A 19,865-nucleotide genomic window follows, 5' to 3' on the forward strand; every position below is an offset into this window, starting at 1 on the left:
TTTCAGGAATAAAAAATACAGAGGAATTTTGGTTCAGTTATAGCAAATGTGGTATAGCAAAATACAAATATCGAAATGATAGTAAAATACAAAGTGGCAATACAAAGTAAGGTAGAATTTCTAAAGTTTATAAAGAAAAGGGAAGAATTGTGAGTTATGATGGTTTTACTAAAGTTTACCCAGCTAAGTTATATCTTGAAGGGAAACAAGACAAGTTTTTATGATTTCATAAAAGATGAGAGAGAAGACAGGGTTAGAGTGGACCATTTTAGATAGGATAGTTAGAGAAGGGTTCTCTGAGGAAGTAGCATTTGAGCAGAGACCTGAATGCTCTGACATAAGAACTTTTCAGCCTTTAGTGGGATTAAACTTGGAATGTTTAAAAGAAATAATAAAATTACAAGTTTATGAAAGTTGAAGAAAACAACAGTGTTCTTTTTTTTTTTTTTTAAGATTTTATTTATTTATTTGACAGAGATAGAGACAGCCAACGAGTGAGGGAACACAAGCAGGGGGAGTGGGAGAGGAAGAAGCAGGCTTCCAGCGGAGGAGCCCGATGTGGGGCTCGATCCCAGAACACCAGGATCACGCCTTGAGCCGAAGGCAGATGCTTAACGACTGAGCCACCCAGGTGCCCCACAACAGTGTTCTGATAGACTTTTAAAGCAACCAATTAACTAGAACATGACTAGTTTTCTCACATGGGACAGGTCCAGGATTAGAGTCTAAATCAAAGTTTAGGTTGCCAGGATATAGGAATCTCTAAGAGGAAGAATAAGATTGTTTCAAAATAAAGATTGTAAGTGTGAGTTTTACTGTTACTGTTTTTTGGACTATTTTAGTGAAATTATTGTTTTTTTTTAAAATATACTCTGATGTAGGCAAGAAGTAATTCAGAAAAAAATGTGTCAAAAATACTGTAAATGTGATTTAGTTTATAGAGAAAATACTCTTAAGCAATGACCTCTAAAATACAGTTTAGTAACAGCAATTTTCACAAATACTTTTAATGTTATATGGTATCTAGAGATAAATTATATATGAATGTGTCTGTGTGTTTATCATGTCATATACAACAGGACCAGGAATTGAAGACTTGTACAATAAAAATACCTGATATTAAATTTAGAGAACTAGTCAAGATGCCAAAAGAAAGTAGAGGCGAAACTGCAAACTGGACATTGTATTGTATTCCATAACTGCAGTGATGAGAAAGAACTGGAAAATTGCCAGCTTTTTAACCTTTTAGAAATAACAGTGTGTGTAGTTAGTGTAGGAGATCATATTCCTAGAGCGGCTTGTTCCAGATTTGAATATGTCCACAAACTTAGTGGAATTCACAGTATTTTAGAAATAAAACATCAGAGGTTACAAATAAGAAACCTCCTTACAATGTCATGAAAACAAAAATGTTTAACAAAGTTTTTAGCTTTTCCAAGATTCTGTCTGACCCAGTGTCTGTTATGGTAAAGTTTAGCTGAGCACGATATATTTAATGTAGGAGACTCCAATATGTAAAGAGAATAACAAATTTGGAATCTGTTTTGTTACTTATCTTCTACCATATGCATTCTTCCCAGCAGTTTAATAATAGGAAAATCTGTTTATTTATTGGAGTCAAGTTTTGCTGTGTTCTAGCTTTTTGATCTATAAAGATGGGTTTGCTAGAGAAAGACTTAGAAGAACACTTTTTTCTTTCCTTCTTTGTGGGGTGGAGCTGGTGGAAGAATTTCCAAAGGTGTGAAAAGTTGAGGAATTTTCATAGCAGTCCTGATTAAACCATTAGTTCTCAGGTATTGGACAATAGGTGGTGCATAAAAGAAGGAAAATAAACGAGGTGAATCCCACAATTCTCCAGCTTGCTGCTGGGCCAGAGCAATGGGGAATGGAAATCAACAGAATCCAATAGTGTTACTGGGTTGAGGAGATAAAGAACAGAATTCAGAGAAGCCATGGTGGGGTCAGCTTTTTTTTGTCTTTTTGCAAGACAAAAAGGAGGGAATGTAGAGAAAGAGCTCAAGATCTGTAGAGGAGTTCACTTCAAGTCCTTGGCTAAATACTGATCTGTATATGCTTGAGAGAAAACTTAATTTGAGATGGGGAATCACTTGAAAGGAAAACGCTGAACAATTCCTGAAACTCACACAAAGCTAGGAATAGTTCTTTTTCCAGCCAAAGTGGAAAAGATCTCATAATAAATGGCATTGTGTAGGGTCCTCAGAAGGGTATTGTGTTGGTGAGGCTACTTTAGCTCTGGGCTGAAAGCTGTTCTGGACCTGCCTTAACAAAGCTTAAAGACAACCCTGGAAGAGGATCAGACTTGATTCCAAGTAACTTAACTGCTTACCAGAACAAAGTCCAACATTCTTTAAAGGAATGCAACAAAATCTAGTACCCCAAAAATGTGAACTTCATGTCAAATTATTAAACATGAAAAGAAGCAGGAAACTATATTCTGTAACCGAGAGTAGAAACAATAGAGCAGGAAATTACAGAGACGATGGAATTAGCCAACAAGGGTATTAAAATGGTCATTATAAATATACTCCATAGCTCAGAAATGTAGAGGAAAACATGAATATGGAAATTGGAATTACTAGAGATGAAAAATACAATACCTGAAATGAAAAATACACTGGATGGGATTAACAGAAGATTATTCACCATAGAAGAAAAGATGAGTGAATTTGCAGACATGGAAACAAACTATCCCAAATGAAGATCACAGGACATCTAGCTTCTACTTAGAGTGTGGAAAGCTGCAAAAAATGCCATTTCCACACTTAATGATGAGAAAAAAAGAAAAAGTCTGAAAGCTGCAAAATTCTTTTTTGAATCCATCAGAGAATTGAAATTGCAAGGCAATCATGTGACCTGAATTCCAAGGAGAAGTGAGCCATATGAACTGTATTACCTATGGCAGACCATGGGAGAATAAGGTGTCATACCAGTCACAACGCAAGCAGGTAAGAAGAATCACTTAAAATTTTAAAGTTAAACAGAAGGCCAGTTGTGGATTAGCAACATATCAGTTTGAAAGAGCTAGGGGAAGCTAACAAAAGAATAGTTCAAAAGGGATTCCACACTCACCTCAAACTTTTCCCCTTAAACCTGGACTGGGTATTCAACAGGATTTGGGGGTAGAGCAGGAGACTAGAAAGAATTCCTGTTGATGTTGCAGGCATGCAGTTGCTGATGAGCTATCACTGTGGGAACGCCAGTAATGCATGCCAACATCCCTGGACCCTAGGTACTGAAAGACCTAAGCTTCTTTAGGAGAGGCAGCAGAGCCTCTTGCCCAAAGGACACAAGCCAGATCACATTGATTATGGGAGGAGAGGAAACTCATCTTAGACTTAAGATCTTAACATTGATAACAAGTACAGGTCTCCTGCCAGTCAGGGGTGAAAACTCCATCTAGATGTAGAGTTGAGTCATCTAGATGTAGAGTTGAGTTTCACCCTTATAGGGAAGAAGGGATAGGAAAGTGACAGCAGTCTACCACTGGGGGAGAGGCAAAGGCATGGGGAGATATCCACTCTGGGGCACAAGTTTATAGGGTCTGTTGAAAGCTGAGGGTGAAATGCTAACACTAATAAAAGTCCTACTGCACCCCAACCATATGCTAAGCACTAGGCAAAAGCAGCCAATCATTAAGGGGAGTTGAAGCCTCTGGTCACCTGTGACCATAGCAACAACAATGACACTCAATTAGACTCCTGATTAGTTTGACTCATTTTTTCCACACCAAAGGCCTCATGCAAGAGGAGGCATGGTCATTTCCAGGCCTAAACAGTCTCTTCTCTTCTACACACAGTTGTCTTCCATTCAATCAAAATTATGAGATTTGTATGTACGCGAGGGGAAAAAAGGTCAAGAGGCAAAATAATCAACAGAACAAGACTGAAAGGTGACTCACATTGAAACTATCAGACAAGGATTTTAAAGTAACTCTGATGAACACATTAAAGGATCCAGTGGAAAAGATGGGCAAAATGCACAAGTAGATGGGGGAATTTTTAGCAGATAAATATAAGTAATAAGTTTAATTGAAATGCTAGAATTAAAAGACCTATTAGAGATTAAGAATTCCTTAGAGGGGCGCCTGGGTGGCACAGCGGTTAAGCATCTGCCTTCGGCTCAGGGCGTGATCCCGGCGTTATGGGATCGAGCCCCACATCAGGCTCTTCCACTATGAGCCTGCTTCTTCCTCTCCCACTCCCCCTGCTTGTGTTCCCTCTCTCGCTGGCTGTCTCTATCTCTGTCAAATAAATAAATAAAATCTTTAAAAAAAAAAAAAAAGAATTCCTTAGGGATCATCAGTAGACAACACAGTTGCAGAAGAAATCAGTAAATTTGAATGTAGGTCACTATAAACCAACTGAAACACAAGTAGTGGTAAAAGACAGAGTTATGGGACAATGTCATACAGTCTAATATATGTGTGCTTAAAGTCTCAGATGTAGAGGGAAAGAGAAAAATTAATAGATCCAAGATTTTAATAATAAAATATACACACATGACATATATTTTCAAAGTGCTGAAAACCAACAATAAAGAGAAAATCTTACATACAGATAGCAATAAAAATAAAATAGATATCTCCTTAAAAACTTTGCAGGGGACACCTGGGTGGCTCAGTCAGTTAAGTATCTGCCTTTGGCTCAGGTCATGATCCCGGGGTCCTGGAATTGATCCCTGAGTCAGGATCCCTGCTCATCAGGGAGTCTGCTTCTCCCTCTCCCTGGGCCCTCCTCTGCCCCCGCTCATGCTTGCGCTCTCACTCTCTCTCTTTCTCTGAAATAATTAAATAAAATCTTAAAAAAATAAAATAAAAAGTTTGCAAGCAAAGAGACACCTGGCTGGCTCAGTCAGAAGAACATATGACTCTTCATCTTGGGTGCCATGAGTTCAAGCTCCGTGTTGGGCGTAAAGATTACTTAAAAACAACAACAACAACAACAAACTGTCAACCCAGAATTTCATATTCATTGAAAATGGGGTTTTTGTTTTAATGCGGGCAAAGTAAAGACTTTTTCAGATACACAGAAAGCTGAGAGAACATCCCCAGCAGACTTGAGGTATAGTAACTATTAAATAGAGTTCTTTAGGCAGAGGGAATGTAACACTAGCAGTACTCAGCAGATTGTTTCTGTAAAGGCTCAGAAGCTTTGTAGATCAGATCATCTCTGTCACAACTACTCAACTCCACCATAATAGCCCCAAAGCAGCCATAGACAATATATAAACAAGTGGGTGTGGTTGTGTTTCAGTAAAACTTTATTTACAAAAACAGGAAACAGACCAGCTTTGGTTCATGGGTCATAGTATGCGATGCCAACTGCTCATCTATAAAAAGAAATGAGAGCTTCAGATATGTAAAAATGAAAGTATAAAAGACACATCATCTTTTTTTTTAAGATTTTCATTTTTTTGAGAGAACACGCAGGAGAGAGAGCACAAGCGGGGGTGGGGGCAGAGGGAGAAGGAGAAGCATACTCCCTGCTGAGCAGGAAGCCCCAAGTGGGCTCCATTCCAGGACCCTGAGATCATGGCCTAAGCCGAAGGCAGACGCTTAACCAACTGAGCCACCCAGGTGCCACATGTTTCCTCATTTTTAATCACACTATAAAATAATTAAATTTATAAGAAAAAATAGTAACACCATACGTGGGGTACATAAATATATAAAAGTAAAATGTGTGACAACATTAACCCAAAGGATGGAGGGAGGATATTTGAAGTATACTGTTGAAAGATTCCTACGCTATTGCATAATTACTTAAAGGTAGATCCTGTTAATTAAAGATAAATTTTGTAAATTGAGGGCAAACACTAATAAATAAAAGTCGGTAGGAGAGACTAAATGGAATACTCAATCCAAAAGCAGCCTGAAAAAGGAATAAAGAACAGATGAGACAAATAGAAAACATCTCACAGATGGTAGATCCAACCATATCAATAAGTGCATTAAATGTAAATAGTCAAAATGAAGCACACAGAGTAACAAGAGACTGAAAAAAATAGCTTGTTACCTTTATTCTCTATTTTCCAGTGGTGGTGTACTTACAGATTCTTCCCCAGATGAAAACATTATTTTTTTAAATTTTTTTAAAGATATTATTTTTAGGGGAGCCTGGGTGGCTCAGTCAGTTAAGCATCTGCCTTTGACTCAGGTCATGATCCCGGGGACCTGACATCAAGCTCTCTGTTCAACAAGAGTCTGCTTCTCCCTCCCTACCCCCCAGCTAATGCTTGTGCTTTCTGTCTCTCTCTCTCTCTCTCAAATAAATAAATAAAAATCTTTTTTAAAAAAAGATTTTATTTTTAAGTACTCTCTACACACAATGTGGGGCTCAAGCTCACAACCCTGAGATCAAGAGTCATGCACTCCACTGACTAAGCCTGCCAGGCACCCCCATAGATGAAAACATTTAAATAGTGAACATCACAACATCTATTTATACGCTGCCAACACTGTATAACAGCTCCTTTTTATCTAATAAAGATGGTCTGCTCCTACTTCCCCCCATGAGCTTTAGACAACAACCAAGCTATATTGAACCCAGTGGCTTAGAACCATCAGACCCAAAGTAGCCTGTGGGGAAAAAAGGAACAAGCAGGTTAAGGATTCACCCAAGCCCATCTATTCTGTTCCCTCTCTATTACAGAATCTGTAATTCTGTTAAAATTCATTTTAGATTGTCTTCTATACCTTCATTTTTCTTCAGATCCCTTACCTACCTTTTCCAGGTCATGCATGCTTTCTTTGGTAAATCTTTCTTTCTCTTTATTTGAATTACAAACATTTGAATTGTGAACAGAAACTTGTTTGTGGCTAAGTTGTACAAGTAGTGCTAGAGATAGACCCACTCATTAATGCTAAGGGAAGAGTGAGGCGCTCGACCTTTAATGAAATTCAATGAAATGAAAAGCGTAAAGAATTCTAAAACCTTTGCGAGTATCCAAAAGTTTCTTTAAATTATTTCTCTGGAATCTACTTTCTTTTTTCCTCTATTTAAGCCTTTTCACCAAACACTGATATTTGAGATACATATATATATGGATTTTCTGGTCAATATATTTCATTTAAAGGGCACCTGGGTGGCTCAGTCAGTTAAGCATCTACCTTTGGCTCAGGTCATGATCTCTGGGTCCTGGGATAGAGCCCTATATCGGGCTCCCTGCTCAGCTGGGAGTCTGCTTCTCCCTCCCTCTGCCCCTGCTCCCTCCTCATTCTCTCTCTCAAATAAATAAATTAAAAGCTTTAAATATATATATACATATATATATATATTTCATTTAAAAGTAATAACCAATATCTAATAACTAATAAGTAATAACTAATATCTAATTAGGCTTTGTGTTTTTCATTTTTTCTAAGCATTTTATATGTCAGTACATTTTATCCTCACAAAAAACGAGTGAGATGAAACTTACCATCCCATTCCACAGTTGAGGTAACTAAGGGACAGTGAGGTCAGGTAATAATCTTAGTAAGAAGCAGAGTGAGGATTTAAACCCAGTTTGTCTACATCCAGATTCTCTGCTCATAAACACTTCCCCATGCCTCCTCCCTAATTTTATTATTACAGATATTTTTCTGTTCCTCTTATTCTTTAGTTTCTTCATTCCTCCCTTCCACAAATATTTTACACAGATATACTGTGATTTAAATTGATTTGTATAGCCATATATAATGAGTTGATATGTAAAAAAATTATTTTGAGTTACGACTGACTCACAAATGAATTTTGGATTATAACCCATTGAGCACCAAGGCTAGCCTTTACGTGTTCTTCAAATTGCAAAGGTAGGATGGCAGTAAACTGCATGCGGTACTGGAGGCCACACAATGAGAACTGAGTGTCTCATATTTTACCCCCAGAGTACCTATTACGTAGCAAGAATCTTATTTAAATCTTAGAAGACAGTGGGGATTTAAGACTCTCTTTTGGACGTTCTCCATCTGTTTCAACAAAATAGAATAGTCTCCTTTCAGTTGCTGTATATCTGTATATTTTCTGTGGTGTACAAAGTATACTTAGCTTTCTGCATTATATAGGTGGAGGGTGTTGAGCCCCAGTGAGAAATTTTATTATCATTTAGAGTATTTCTTAATATGAATAGAATGAAGTCCTGGTTACTAAGTATACTGACTTTAATTTGCCCTATTCAACATACCATATTAAATATCCCCAAATGTATTAAACAAATGTATGATGAAATGCTTATACACTTCATTTTTATAACTGCACATCATTATTCCAAAAGTTCCTATATATATTAAAGTTTATTTTAGTTAGTTAACATGCAGTTAGTTGACATACAGTGTAATGTTAGTTTCTGATGTACAGTATAGTGATTCAGAACTTGCATACATCACCTGGTGCCCATCACAATAAGTGCAGTTCTTTAACCTCATCACCTGTTTAACCCATTTCCCCACCCAACTCCCTTCTGGTAACCATCAGTTTGTTCTCTATAGTTAAGAGTCTGTCTTGGTTTGCCTCTCTTTTTTTTCCCCCTTTGATCATTTGGTTTATTTCTTAAATGCCGCATGTGAGTGAAATCATATGGTATTTGTCTTTCTCTGACTAACTTATTTCACTTAGCATAGTAAACTCTAGCTCCATCCACATTGTTGGAAAATGGTGAGATTTTCATTTCTTTTTGATGGCTGAGTAATATTACATTGTACCATATATACCATATCTTTATCCATTCATTAGTCAGTGGACATCTGGGCCATTTCCATAATTTGGCAATTGTAGATAATGCTGTTATAAACATTGGGGTACATGTATCCCTTTGAATTAGTATTTTTGTGTTCTTTTGGGTAAATACCTAGTAATTCAATTCTGGATTATAGAATAGCTCTATTTTTAACTTTTTGAGGAACCTCCATACTATTTTCCAGAGTGACTGCACCAGTTTGCATTCCCACCAACAGTGCAAGGTTCCCCTTTCTCCATATCCTTGCCAACACATGTTGTTTTTGTGTTGTTGATTTTAGCCATTCTGCAAAAGTCTTTATATTTTTTAGCTGTTTGTGTTCTTCCTCTTACTATTGGTGGTGCCCAGATTTACATTCTGTCAGAAGCGGGGTGCTTAATTAATAGCAAAAATAGATGGGGATGTCAGTTTCATGGGCTATTAAGACAGAAAGAGACCACCCAATCCAAATTTGCTCTACCCCATCCCATTCTCCAGGTGAAGAAACTGAGGCCTGGGGAGGTTTAACAACTTACCTGTTTCGCATAGCTACTTCATAGCAAAGACAGAAATAGACCATTCTGACAGTTCATTCCCATGCTTGTTCCCTTTCACTGCCTCGTTTCTATCCTGATAGTTGGTGAATGGTAGCAGTTCCATTGATTAGTTCCTTTCTTTCTATTCCAGTTCTTGCTGTCAAGGGAAACTAGCTAATTAACAATCATTTATTATCCACTCTTTTGGAGCACAGTTTTCTTACACTGTCTCTGCCTCTATGTGGCTGTCTGCCATAGATAGAGGCTTAGAGTAGAATCTGTCCCTGGCATGCAAACAAAACAAGTCTAGAATCCCAGACCAGTGTTCCCTGAACAAGTGGCATCTGCCTTCTGGTCCCCAAGTGCAATCAAAAACAGACTCAGACATTGACCTTGCCTAGTAAGGTCATGATTTAAATTAAACAGCCAAAATAAAAAAGTTACGAGAAAAATCACAGGAATTAACAATAATGAGCTTAATGTGCTCTTTATCATTGTGTGATGCAAGAAATTTCTGGGTGAAGCATCTATACAAGGATTTGGTGGAAACAGTATGCCAGAAGGAAGTGTGTGTGATTACCGAGACAATTTGAAAATATGCTCACCCCCTTCCCCCAGCCAAATTATTTGTCGATATGACTTTTACCTGATTTTCTTTTTTCTTTATTTTGGGCAACGGGAATAAACTAAGATTAAGGTGTTGAAGATTGACTCAGTTTATTTTAGTCCCTAGAAAGTTATAAAACATCAACTGAATAATTTCAAGTCCTTTTTTAAGAGTGGGATAAACATTAAGATACAAAAGTTAGTTGATTATTTTTAGAGACTATGCATTCACCATATTTTATCCTGAAATGCAGCCAAAGTTGAAGAGATAATTCCTAGTTCTATAATCTTTTGGTTTGCTAAAAAATGAAATGTCTTTGTTTCTGAGTTCTAAACAACATGTGGTTAGGGAAGTATGGAGACATTAAATGAGAAAACACTTAAATTCTGAACCTAAGGAAAAGCAGCAATGCAATATGGATGTAAATATGTGTTCAGGGACAATTTAGAAAATGCAGTTATTAGCTAAAATGTCTCAGAAAAGCAGAGTTTAGATTTTGAGCTACCTGTAATGAATACCTTGTTATATATTCTATATGTAGCAAAATTGAGCCATGAAATGGTCCAGAAAGTTTTGTTAAGTGACTGAAATTGATCAAAATCTTATTCTACTTTGTTCATTCATAACTAATTTCTACCTGCCTACCCACCACACCCCCTCATATTGAATTCTGCATTTTAATGTTCATCCTGGGCATTCTGATGGCTGAACGGCAAAGGAACTGTTTTGTGTAAACCTTCTCATCTTTGTGTGTTTATATTTAATGTGTGAATCTGATTTTAGGGAGGGAATGAAGAGCATGAGGAAAAATAGCTGGCTGGATTGGTGAATGTTTGCAACCTGGACTACTTCATCTCAGGTTATAGTCTCAAGAAGTCATTTCTAAAGCCTGTTCAAATTACCCAGGTCTGACTGTGTGCTCTTGTCAAGGATAATGAGATACTTTATAGCAATTCTGCAGGAATTATTGATTAGGAAGCTGCTTGCCGTTCTGATGCCTGTGACAGGAAGTTGGTGCAGGGTTTGGATGGAATAAGTGATGAGATAAAGGCAGGGTTAGAAAAGTGATTACGACTGGGAACTTGCTAATCACTGACCTCTATAGGGATCCTCTGGTTTATCACTAATCTCACGCACATTTGGCACTTTCCTGTGCTGCTGCCTCATCATTCATAGCTGTGTGAGTAATTTGGCATGGAGTGAACAAGAGGAGGGCATAGAGAGTCCAGCAGCTGTGCTTGTTGGCACTAGATATTTAAATATCTTCAATGTAGCCAGCAGCGTGCTTGGCACAAACGTTAGCCAATAATACTTATACAAATTGTTGTGAAGAAAATAGGCAGGCATTTATGTTAAAATCCTCTCTCTCTCTTCTTTCCTTTAAAAAATATCTGTTAGTTTAAGATCCTTTCTAGATTTTTTGTGTGTAAGTTTGAGCAGATTGCTACAAAAATGAAGTCAGTAATACTAATAGTTAGTATTGGCCTAGGTTCTTTCAGACAAGAATTTCCAAGTACTTTATAAGCATTAATTAAACTGTGCAGGCCTGTGTGAGGTACATGCTACTGAGTTGATTTTCCTAAAAGAGTGAATGGGGGCATTGATGTTAAGTGACTTGTAACTTGCCTAGTTCACTCAGTGGAGAGAAGCAAGAGCCAAGAGATGAATCCAGTAATCAGAATCCTAGGTCTCTGCTCTGCCACATACCAAATGGCATTGCAGATTTCCCCACTTTGTAGGATAGTGTGTTTTCATGTTCTCCAAGTAGTTAGTGTGATTGAAATTGTATGAAACTTGTGGTATTCATCCACATAAAAAAGAGGAAAAGATTCTCCATGAGCAAAGACATTAGGTAAATAATGATTTTTCAAAGATACCTAAGGGGGAGGAAGACCGTCTGCTCATAAAACTGTGATCTTATTTAGGTTTGTGCCCAAATGTTTAGATTGGCCTATGGAGGGATTTCATATTGTTCCTCTGAAAACTAAATCTGGAAAAGTTCTCATGATTCGTATGTATTAGAATATGTCAGTTTGAAACATAGTAATGTTGATCTAGGTAACTTTTTTGAAACATCTAAGGATTCTTTTTCTAGGTTAAGTCTTTAAGAAAAACCAGTCTAATGCTTCACTTAAAATATAACACGTGGGATTTTTTATGTAATAGAAGATGAATTTTAATTTATGAATGCAGTTCTGTATGCCTTACAAAAATGAACATTGAAACAATACTGGCTTTCAGACAAATAGGGAAACCATTTGTTCTAATTTGTGCTGTTACTCATGAAGTCAATGATTATTTCTTGAGTAGTACCTATTCATTAAAATTACTAAACTTGAGTTAGTTGTATATTTTCAGGTATTCACTAGACCACTGCAGAAATAAATACTGAGCCATCTGAATCCTCCATAATGTCTTTGAGTCTGTCCATTTCCTCATGAAAACATTATTTTGAGTTGGTGGAAAAGAGCACATACAGCCAGGAGAGTATTATGGGGCATGTTTCTACAGCCAGTAGCTTGAGATCTACAGGAGATCATGCAGTTTTACTGTCATATCTTGCACCTGTTATCAGCTTCCTTCAATCATTCCTTGGTATTAACAGGATTTCTAGTAGGAAGAAGAATACAAGTGGCAGTGGTACCAGCAATGTAAGTAAAGCATCTCTCACAGTGCCTTACACATAATAGCTAGTCAGCAAATGCTCATTCCTGTCACCTTCCCCACAGCAGTCTCAAGACTTTGAGAGTGAAGGAGAGTGGAAGAGTTCTAGACTGCTGTGCACTATAAGGAGGCTTAACAAAGCAGCCTGGGAGTCCTCAAGCCAAAGTTGGTCAACATAGGAATGCCATGTGTCTTGGGAAGAAGTGTGCTTTAGTTTCCCCGAAGTACTCTATCCAAGCGTGTTGGATGCGAGTGGGCCTCAGTGCAGAGGCAATCATTTTAGAGCATAACAGCTGGAGGCCTCGGTCACTTATATTCCCTGAAGTAGGAGTTTTGCAAGGTACATTTTCATGGCTCAGCAATTAAATATGTTAAATTGTTTTAAAGATATACACAAAAACAAATCCCTGCATTGGCCCAAGCCTCTCAGGATGCTGTTGTGCCCCCTCTGATCTTGTCCAACTTGTTCATTTTATAGATTAGGAAACTGAGACCCAGAAAAACAAGATCAGAATAGATACTTTTCTAAAAGTCACTTGAAGTAAGAAATACATCAACATGTGCCCTTTTCGAGAACTGAAAAGAATAACAGTTACTTGTGAGTAAAACCAGCATAACTGACCATGTTCTATAACTAGAACCAGTCTTTGGAATAGTTGGGTTTTGCTGCCAATCATTTTTGGGATAATTTGTCATCCATCTCTCTCTTTAGCAGGAATAGATAGTGTCATATCATTTGATTGGTAGAGGCTGCTTGGAGGGCTAAGTAGAGAAAAATTCCTATACCGTATTTGGGTTCCACCAATGATCTGAATATGGGAACTATGTCCGAAACCTCCACTGGAAAATAGTGCAGTATAGTATGCTGTTAAGAATTTGGGATCAGATAGCCCTGCATTCTGATTCTTTTGGCTACTTATTAATTCTGTGACCTTGGGCAAATTATTTCTCCTTGTTATTGAAATGGGGACTTAATAGTACCTACCTCAGTGAGTTGGAAGAATTTTAAAGCCACCATTAGCTTTCATCTGGATTATTTTAGTGGTGTTCTAATTCATTTGGATTATTTCAGTAGTCTAGTAGTCTTCTAATTGGTCTACTTGTTTTTGCACTTGTTCTCCTATAGTTTATTCCTCACAAGCAGCCATGATGATACTTTTTAGATGTAAATAATACTGAAGTCAATTGGGTATCTCTTAAAAACAGGTACCGTGACACCCCTCTCAACCTACCCAAAAACCAAATTCAGTAAATGTAAAGGCAAACAGTAAAGCTTTCAGAAGGAAACATGGAAAAATAGATTTGTAACCATGGAATTGGCAGAGATTTTTTTAAACAGTACACACAACAAAAAAATGGACAAATTAGCCAATATTAAAATGAAGAATTTCTGTTTATCAAAAGACCATTAAGAGAGTGAAAAGGCGGGGCGCCTGGGTGGCACAGCGGTTAAGCGTCTGCCTTCGGCTCAGGGCGTGATCCCGGCGTTATGGGATCGAGCCCCACATCAGGCTCCTCCGCTATGAGCCTGCTTCTTCCTCTCCCACTCCCCCTGCTTGTGTTCCCTCTCTCACTGGCTGTCTCTATTTCTGTCAAATAAATAAATAAAATCTTAAAAAAAAAAAAAAGAGTGAAAAGGCAACCTACAGAAAATATTTACATAGAGACAATAAAAGGTCTTATATGAAAAATATGTAAAGAACTCCAACAAATCAACAAGTAAATGACAATCCAAGAGTAAAAAAGTGGACAAAATACTTGAATGGCCATTTCATTGTAAAATACCCAACTGTCCGATAAACGTGAACTCACTGTGATTTACTAGTAGGAACTTGGTTGCCAAAATGTTTGTTAAGTCTCCCACTGCATTAATAAATAAATCCACAACAAAAGAGCTAATTGTTCCACAAATCTCCTTACTAATAAGAATACCAGGAATATCATAATTTTCTGCACAGATTTTATGTTACTCTTGGAAATTCTGTTTTCTGAGTGTTCTTTCTCATAACAAGGTAAAAGAATGCATCTCTTTGCTTTTATCCTTTGTTCCTAAATCTCTTCACTAGGACCGGACAGTGTAATCTTGATTCCATCTTAGCATGATAGTTCTGCAAGTATTAGAAAAGTATAGAGACTGCACTTCTCCCAGATCTTCTCCTCTCTAGGCTAACATCTTGATTCTTTTAGCTGATCTGGTTTCTAGGGCCCTTACCATTTGAGGGAAGTTAGATACCTGTTCATTTACTAACAGTTACTCGACTGTGTTCATTTGACATATATTAAAATGATCTATGTCTGGCATTCATATATAATAGTTAGCAGAAAACCATAGTACAGTAGCCAAAGTTGTTGTGTGTCAGACACATGAGATAAAATAGACTTAGAGATCCATTTTAATTCATGAAAATAGTTCTTATAGAAAGTAATTTTGAAAGAATTAAAGATGAATGTCTTCTAAATCTCAGACTGAGTATGCATTATTATATTTAAGGAGTAACCAAATTTCTAAGTTCCTCAGAAATAACTAGTTCCTAATAAATGAAAGGTGAATGAGAATATATTTACATTTCAAAATCTCATTTGAATAGGTTAAGTATCATTTTAAAAACAAGCTATCAACTTTCCATTTCAGAAGAAACTTCTACTCTAATGTTTTTAGCTTATGTTAAATTAGTTTTCTTCGTTTTCTCTGTTTGAATATCCTTGTGAAAGGAAGAAGTTTAGGAATTTTAATAGGCACAGGAAAGTAGGTTTAAAAACTTACGTTTTCTCAAATAACAAGTAACCTCCACACAGATAATTAAAATTATATTTGAAAGCTGTACTTTATTAAAAACAGAGCTAATATTGATCACTTACTTTGTTCCCTTTTCTGCCTCAACAATTGAAAGAAAAAAAAAGTTTCTTACTCTGGTACAGTTTGAGTGAAAATAAAACGGACCATAACTTGTTATTTAACTTTAAGTCTTCATTACTTGTTTAATGTTTCAGGAAGAGGAATTTGCAAGGTAGAAAGGGCCTATTGAGTATTTCAACCAATAATAAGTTGATGGTATGTTGTGATGAAAGACAAATATAGTCTTTTTTTAACTCCATGGTGTTTGTTTAAAATGTTAATATAGTCTCCCAGTTCTGTCCTGCCAAGTATATGGGACATGATTTGTTTTTAAAGGTGGTATTTTCTTAAAATTGAAGACACGTTAGGGGTGCCTGGGTGGCTCAGTCGGGTAAGTGTCAACTCTTGGTCTCAGCTCAAGTCTTGATCTCAGAGTCATGAGTTCAAACCCGTGCTGGGCTCCTATTTAAAAAAAAAAAAAAAGATATGTACTGAGAATGATTTTTAATATTTCATAAACTTGTTTATTTGATTAATAAAGTAATACCTTCAGACCATAAATGTGTGCTGTTATTTATTTTCCCTCAGTAATTTGTCTGCCAGTCATTCTGATTTGGCATTTCCCTTCAGTCTCTTGGTTCAGCAGGATTTCTGATCCATTTTGATATGAGGCACAGGAATTGTGTGTATGTGTGTGTGTGTGTGTGTGTGTGTGTGTGTGTGTCACAATTGCAAAAGTACAATCTTTTCGTGGTTTTGTGAGGTTGGATTCCAAGAGTAGAAGAGTCGAGTCCAAAATCCCCATAGATCATCTTGACTCTTATAAGCAGTCTTACTTGTAAATGATATATCCTGTGAGAGTTACAGTTTTTTTTTCCTTTTTATTCCATATGTATATGTTGCAAATTAAAGCTCTTTATGTAGAACCTACTGCTTTATGGTGAGACTGCGAGGCAAATAGACCACATTAATTAACCTTTTCTCATAAATCTGCATTTTTATGTGTTGGCATTACTTCACCTGAAATATGTGCTTCAACACTAATAGCCAGTAAGTGCTTTTTAAGACATGTGCTATAACGTCCTAATGGGCTCCGAAATTATACCCCAAGTTATTACAGTATCTTCTAATAGCTAGCTTTGTTATTACAAGGATTATTTTGTATATCTAAGAAGTCAGTACGTGCCAAATTTGGAGTAACAAGATTTTACATCAGTTGGCCACTGTGGCACGTAGATGTCAATGAAAATAATCAAATATTAGTGCCTATGTCTCCCGAGTCTTTTTAAATTTTACGCACTGTATCAGTAAATAATTTTGAGCATCCCATCTGTGTGTGGAGTTTTAAAAATTAAACTATACATTTTTATATAATCACAAGCTAATACCTCAATGTATAATGAAAATTATGGGGAAGTTCATATAGCCTCAATAATTTTACGTATTTTGGATAACTGGTGAGATTTAATTATATCGTTACTGTTTTTACCTTGGAATGGAGAAAATTAGCTCTGCCATTGTCATTGTTTATCTGTGTCTCCATCTTTGATAATAACATCAAACTGATGTTCACAGAAATCTTTTTGAGCAACATGTCTGTGAGAGACTGTTTAGTTAAAACCTATATAATATTCGTAAATTTACTCTACTGAACAATATGTTGAAAAGCAGATAAGTAAGAACTGCTGTCAGTTACAGCACGGTGGCACATCTCCTCTCGTCTAGAACTGGCCCATACCATTTCTGACGTTTAACCATCCAACTTTGGAACTGCAGATATAATCCCAAAAGGAATTCTTACACATTTCTGGGACTATAAATTGACAGGATGACTTCAGAGAATAGTAAGGCAATACATAGAAAGTTGAAAGTGTGCATCCTTTAATCCAGCAGTTCCACTTTCTGTGTCTGTCTTAGAGGAAGTCTTACGTGTATGTATAACACACATGCGAGGATACGTGTTTCACCATTCTTCCTGATAACAAAAAACACTAGAAATAGTCTCTTTCTCAGTAGGAGAATAGATCCATTGTGGTTTTATTTGTATAATGGGACATTTTATAGCAGTAAAAATGAATGAACTAGGTGTCTCTTATCAACATGTATCTCAAAGCATAATTTTGCAATGGAAGTGCACATTTCAAAAGGGGTAGATACTATATAATCCCATCTGTTTAAATGTATTGAACACAAACAGTAATGTATTTTGTTTACATAAATATATGTTAAAAGTTTCAAAATCTACATGGAAATCATGTATACTAACCTTTTGCTAATGGTTATCATGAGGTCTGGGGTGACAATTGAACTGTATCTACACTTTTAATTTCTGAGAGAGAGAGAAGAGGAGAAGGAGAAATAGTCTGAAGCAAATGTGGGAAAACATTATTCTACCTGCTGAGTAGATTGTACTGTTGGCTATATAGATGTCTATTCTTTCCCATTCTTTTGAATATTTTTTCAGTGTTTCACAACAGAAAGTATTTAATAAAATACATGCTAATATGTGAAAGTCAGAATTTGTTAAACTGACTAGAATGATAGTTGTTTAAATTTTATTTATTGGATTTTATCTTCTTGTTTCTGATTTGTTCTCTGTACTTCCAAATCACAGTATAATTACTGTGAATGGTCTAGAAGTTAAATCAGTTGTCAATAAATGAGGATTTTTGTATATAGTTATTTTTTTTGTTTTATAGGAAAAACGTCAGAGAGAGGCTCATTTTCCCTGTACAGCAGAGACACCGGATTACCAGGCTGTCAAGTAAGTTTAATAAATACAAAAGTGAGATCATTTTTAACACATAAATAAAGGCTTTGATAGAGAAAGTAGAAATTGATCCAATTTCACCATTATTTGTGCCTTTAATTTGTGACTAAATGTGGTAAGATTTTAGTAATCAAACATATTTTCTTCTCCCTCTGCTTAAAATGGTTTCTCTTCCCTAATTCACCAGGCTTGTCTTTCTCTATCATCAAAGATTTTCATAACTTACCTCCATTTTAACTGGAAGCAAAGTAACAATTATCTTCCTATCCCTTTCCAAAATTCTTATATCATTTCTGAAAATGATTTTTGCAGATATCCTCATAAAAAAGAACAGAGCTGCTGATATATTACATGAAGAACATACGATTGCTCTGTGTAGCTTTACTGTCCTGTAATGTTAAACTTGCTAATGTTCTAAGTATTTTCATTTCAGTCCTTACACTCTAACCAATTCCTTAGGCTTCCAAAAGTCTCTTTGACTTGGAAACATTGTTTCAATTCTTCCATATTCCTTAGCATGTTGTATTTTTACTAAAGGCCATCTTCTCTGCCTTCTCCCTCGTATCTTTAGAGAGAATCCTGAACACTCAGTTTACCTATAGATTCCCATCAGAATCAAGCCAAAAAGAATAGAAAGGCAGAATGTATGGCATTTGTTTTCTGCCGTCTGCATGCCTTTCATGAGGTCCACCCTAATTTTAGACATGGGCATTTGAGCCAATTTTAATTCTCATTTCTAACAGTACGACTCCATTTAATGTATATCCTGTAATTGTGCCATTCAAAGTCAGAAGACTTAGGTTCAAATCCCATCTTTACAAGTTACTGACCGATGGTCCTAAGACAAGTCATTTAACCTTCAATCCCATCTCTGCACCGATTTCCTCTTTTGAAAAATAGAATTAGCACTTTTGCTTCCACTACTTTATAGGTCTCTGAAAGTTAAATTCCATGTACTTATGAAAGCATTTTACAAAATAAATCCACATTTAAAATTTTTTTTCCATTCATATAATCTACAAAACAAAAGCTATTTTGTTTTGGGGGGGTTGTATTATTTATTCAAGTCATTATATTCGCAGTCTCGTCAGAAAAGGTCATTATTGTTGTTCCATGAAATGTCCCTTATCGAATCGCTTGGAGTTCTCACTTGGCTTCGGGAAATGAGGCTTAGCACAAATCCTTGGCACAACCCCATCAGAGGCTGGTAACGCATAACTCCAGTGATTCTTTCCTCCTTTATTCTCACCATCCTCTCTACATAGATTGGGAAGTGCGTGTGCATGAATGAAGCACACATGTAAGAGCACACATGGATAAATGCTGGAGCAGAGGATGAGTTGAAACAGTGCCCAGTAGTGGTATTATAATAGGGTAACTTGCAATGATTTTCTTTGTTATGTTAAATCATCCTTGCATTCTTGAGATAAACTTCACAGAAGTTATTTTGAATCCTTAATATTATTTTTAAGAGACCAAAAGGTTTGAGAGCCACTGGTCTAATGTTAACACTATTGCTAAACTTGAGGGAAAAATGATTGTAAGCTCTTAGAAACTACAGCTGCATCTAATGTATCAGTTAATGCTTATATTAATGAGTTTCCACGTACATTTTTTACACTCCCTTGGCAAAGGTATTGCTATTTAGTTAGGATCAGTGGTAAGCTCTATTTATATAATTCTCAGGTTTTGAAAAGACAAATCTTAACAGTTTTTCCAAAGATTAATATGTGTTTA

The 19,865-nt window shown here is 36.4% G+C and overlaps 1 protein-coding gene and 1 long non-coding RNA gene across 6 annotated transcripts in view; both read left to right on the plus strand.

Annotated features, from left to right (window-relative positions):
- The window catches only part of TCF12 (transcription factor 12), a 374,787-nt gene that overhangs the window by 247,153 nt on the left and 107,769 nt on the right, over nt 1-19,865 (plus strand). For all 5 annotated transcript variants that reach the window (XM_057306207.1, XM_026518560.4, XM_048219597.2 and 2 more), the window contains one exon: nt 18,058-18,122. In XM_057306207.1, the coding sequence (XP_057162190.1) occupies nt 18,058-18,122 (65 nt within the window). The remainder of the gene's footprint in view (nt 1-18,057; nt 18,123-19,865) is intronic.
- On the plus strand, nt 421-14,150 carry LOC130542499 (uncharacterized). The gene is made up of 2 exons (XR_008957098.1): nt 421-631; nt 2,845-14,150. It is a non-coding gene; the product is annotated as an uncharacterized LOC130542499 (long non-coding RNA).

Source organism: Ursus arctos, unplaced genomic scaffold (genome assembly GCF_023065955.2).
Source record: "Ursus arctos isolate Adak ecotype North America unplaced genomic scaffold, UrsArc2.0 scaffold_36, whole genome shotgun sequence".
Taxonomy (NCBI): domain Eukaryota; kingdom Metazoa; phylum Chordata; class Mammalia; order Carnivora; family Ursidae; genus Ursus; species Ursus arctos.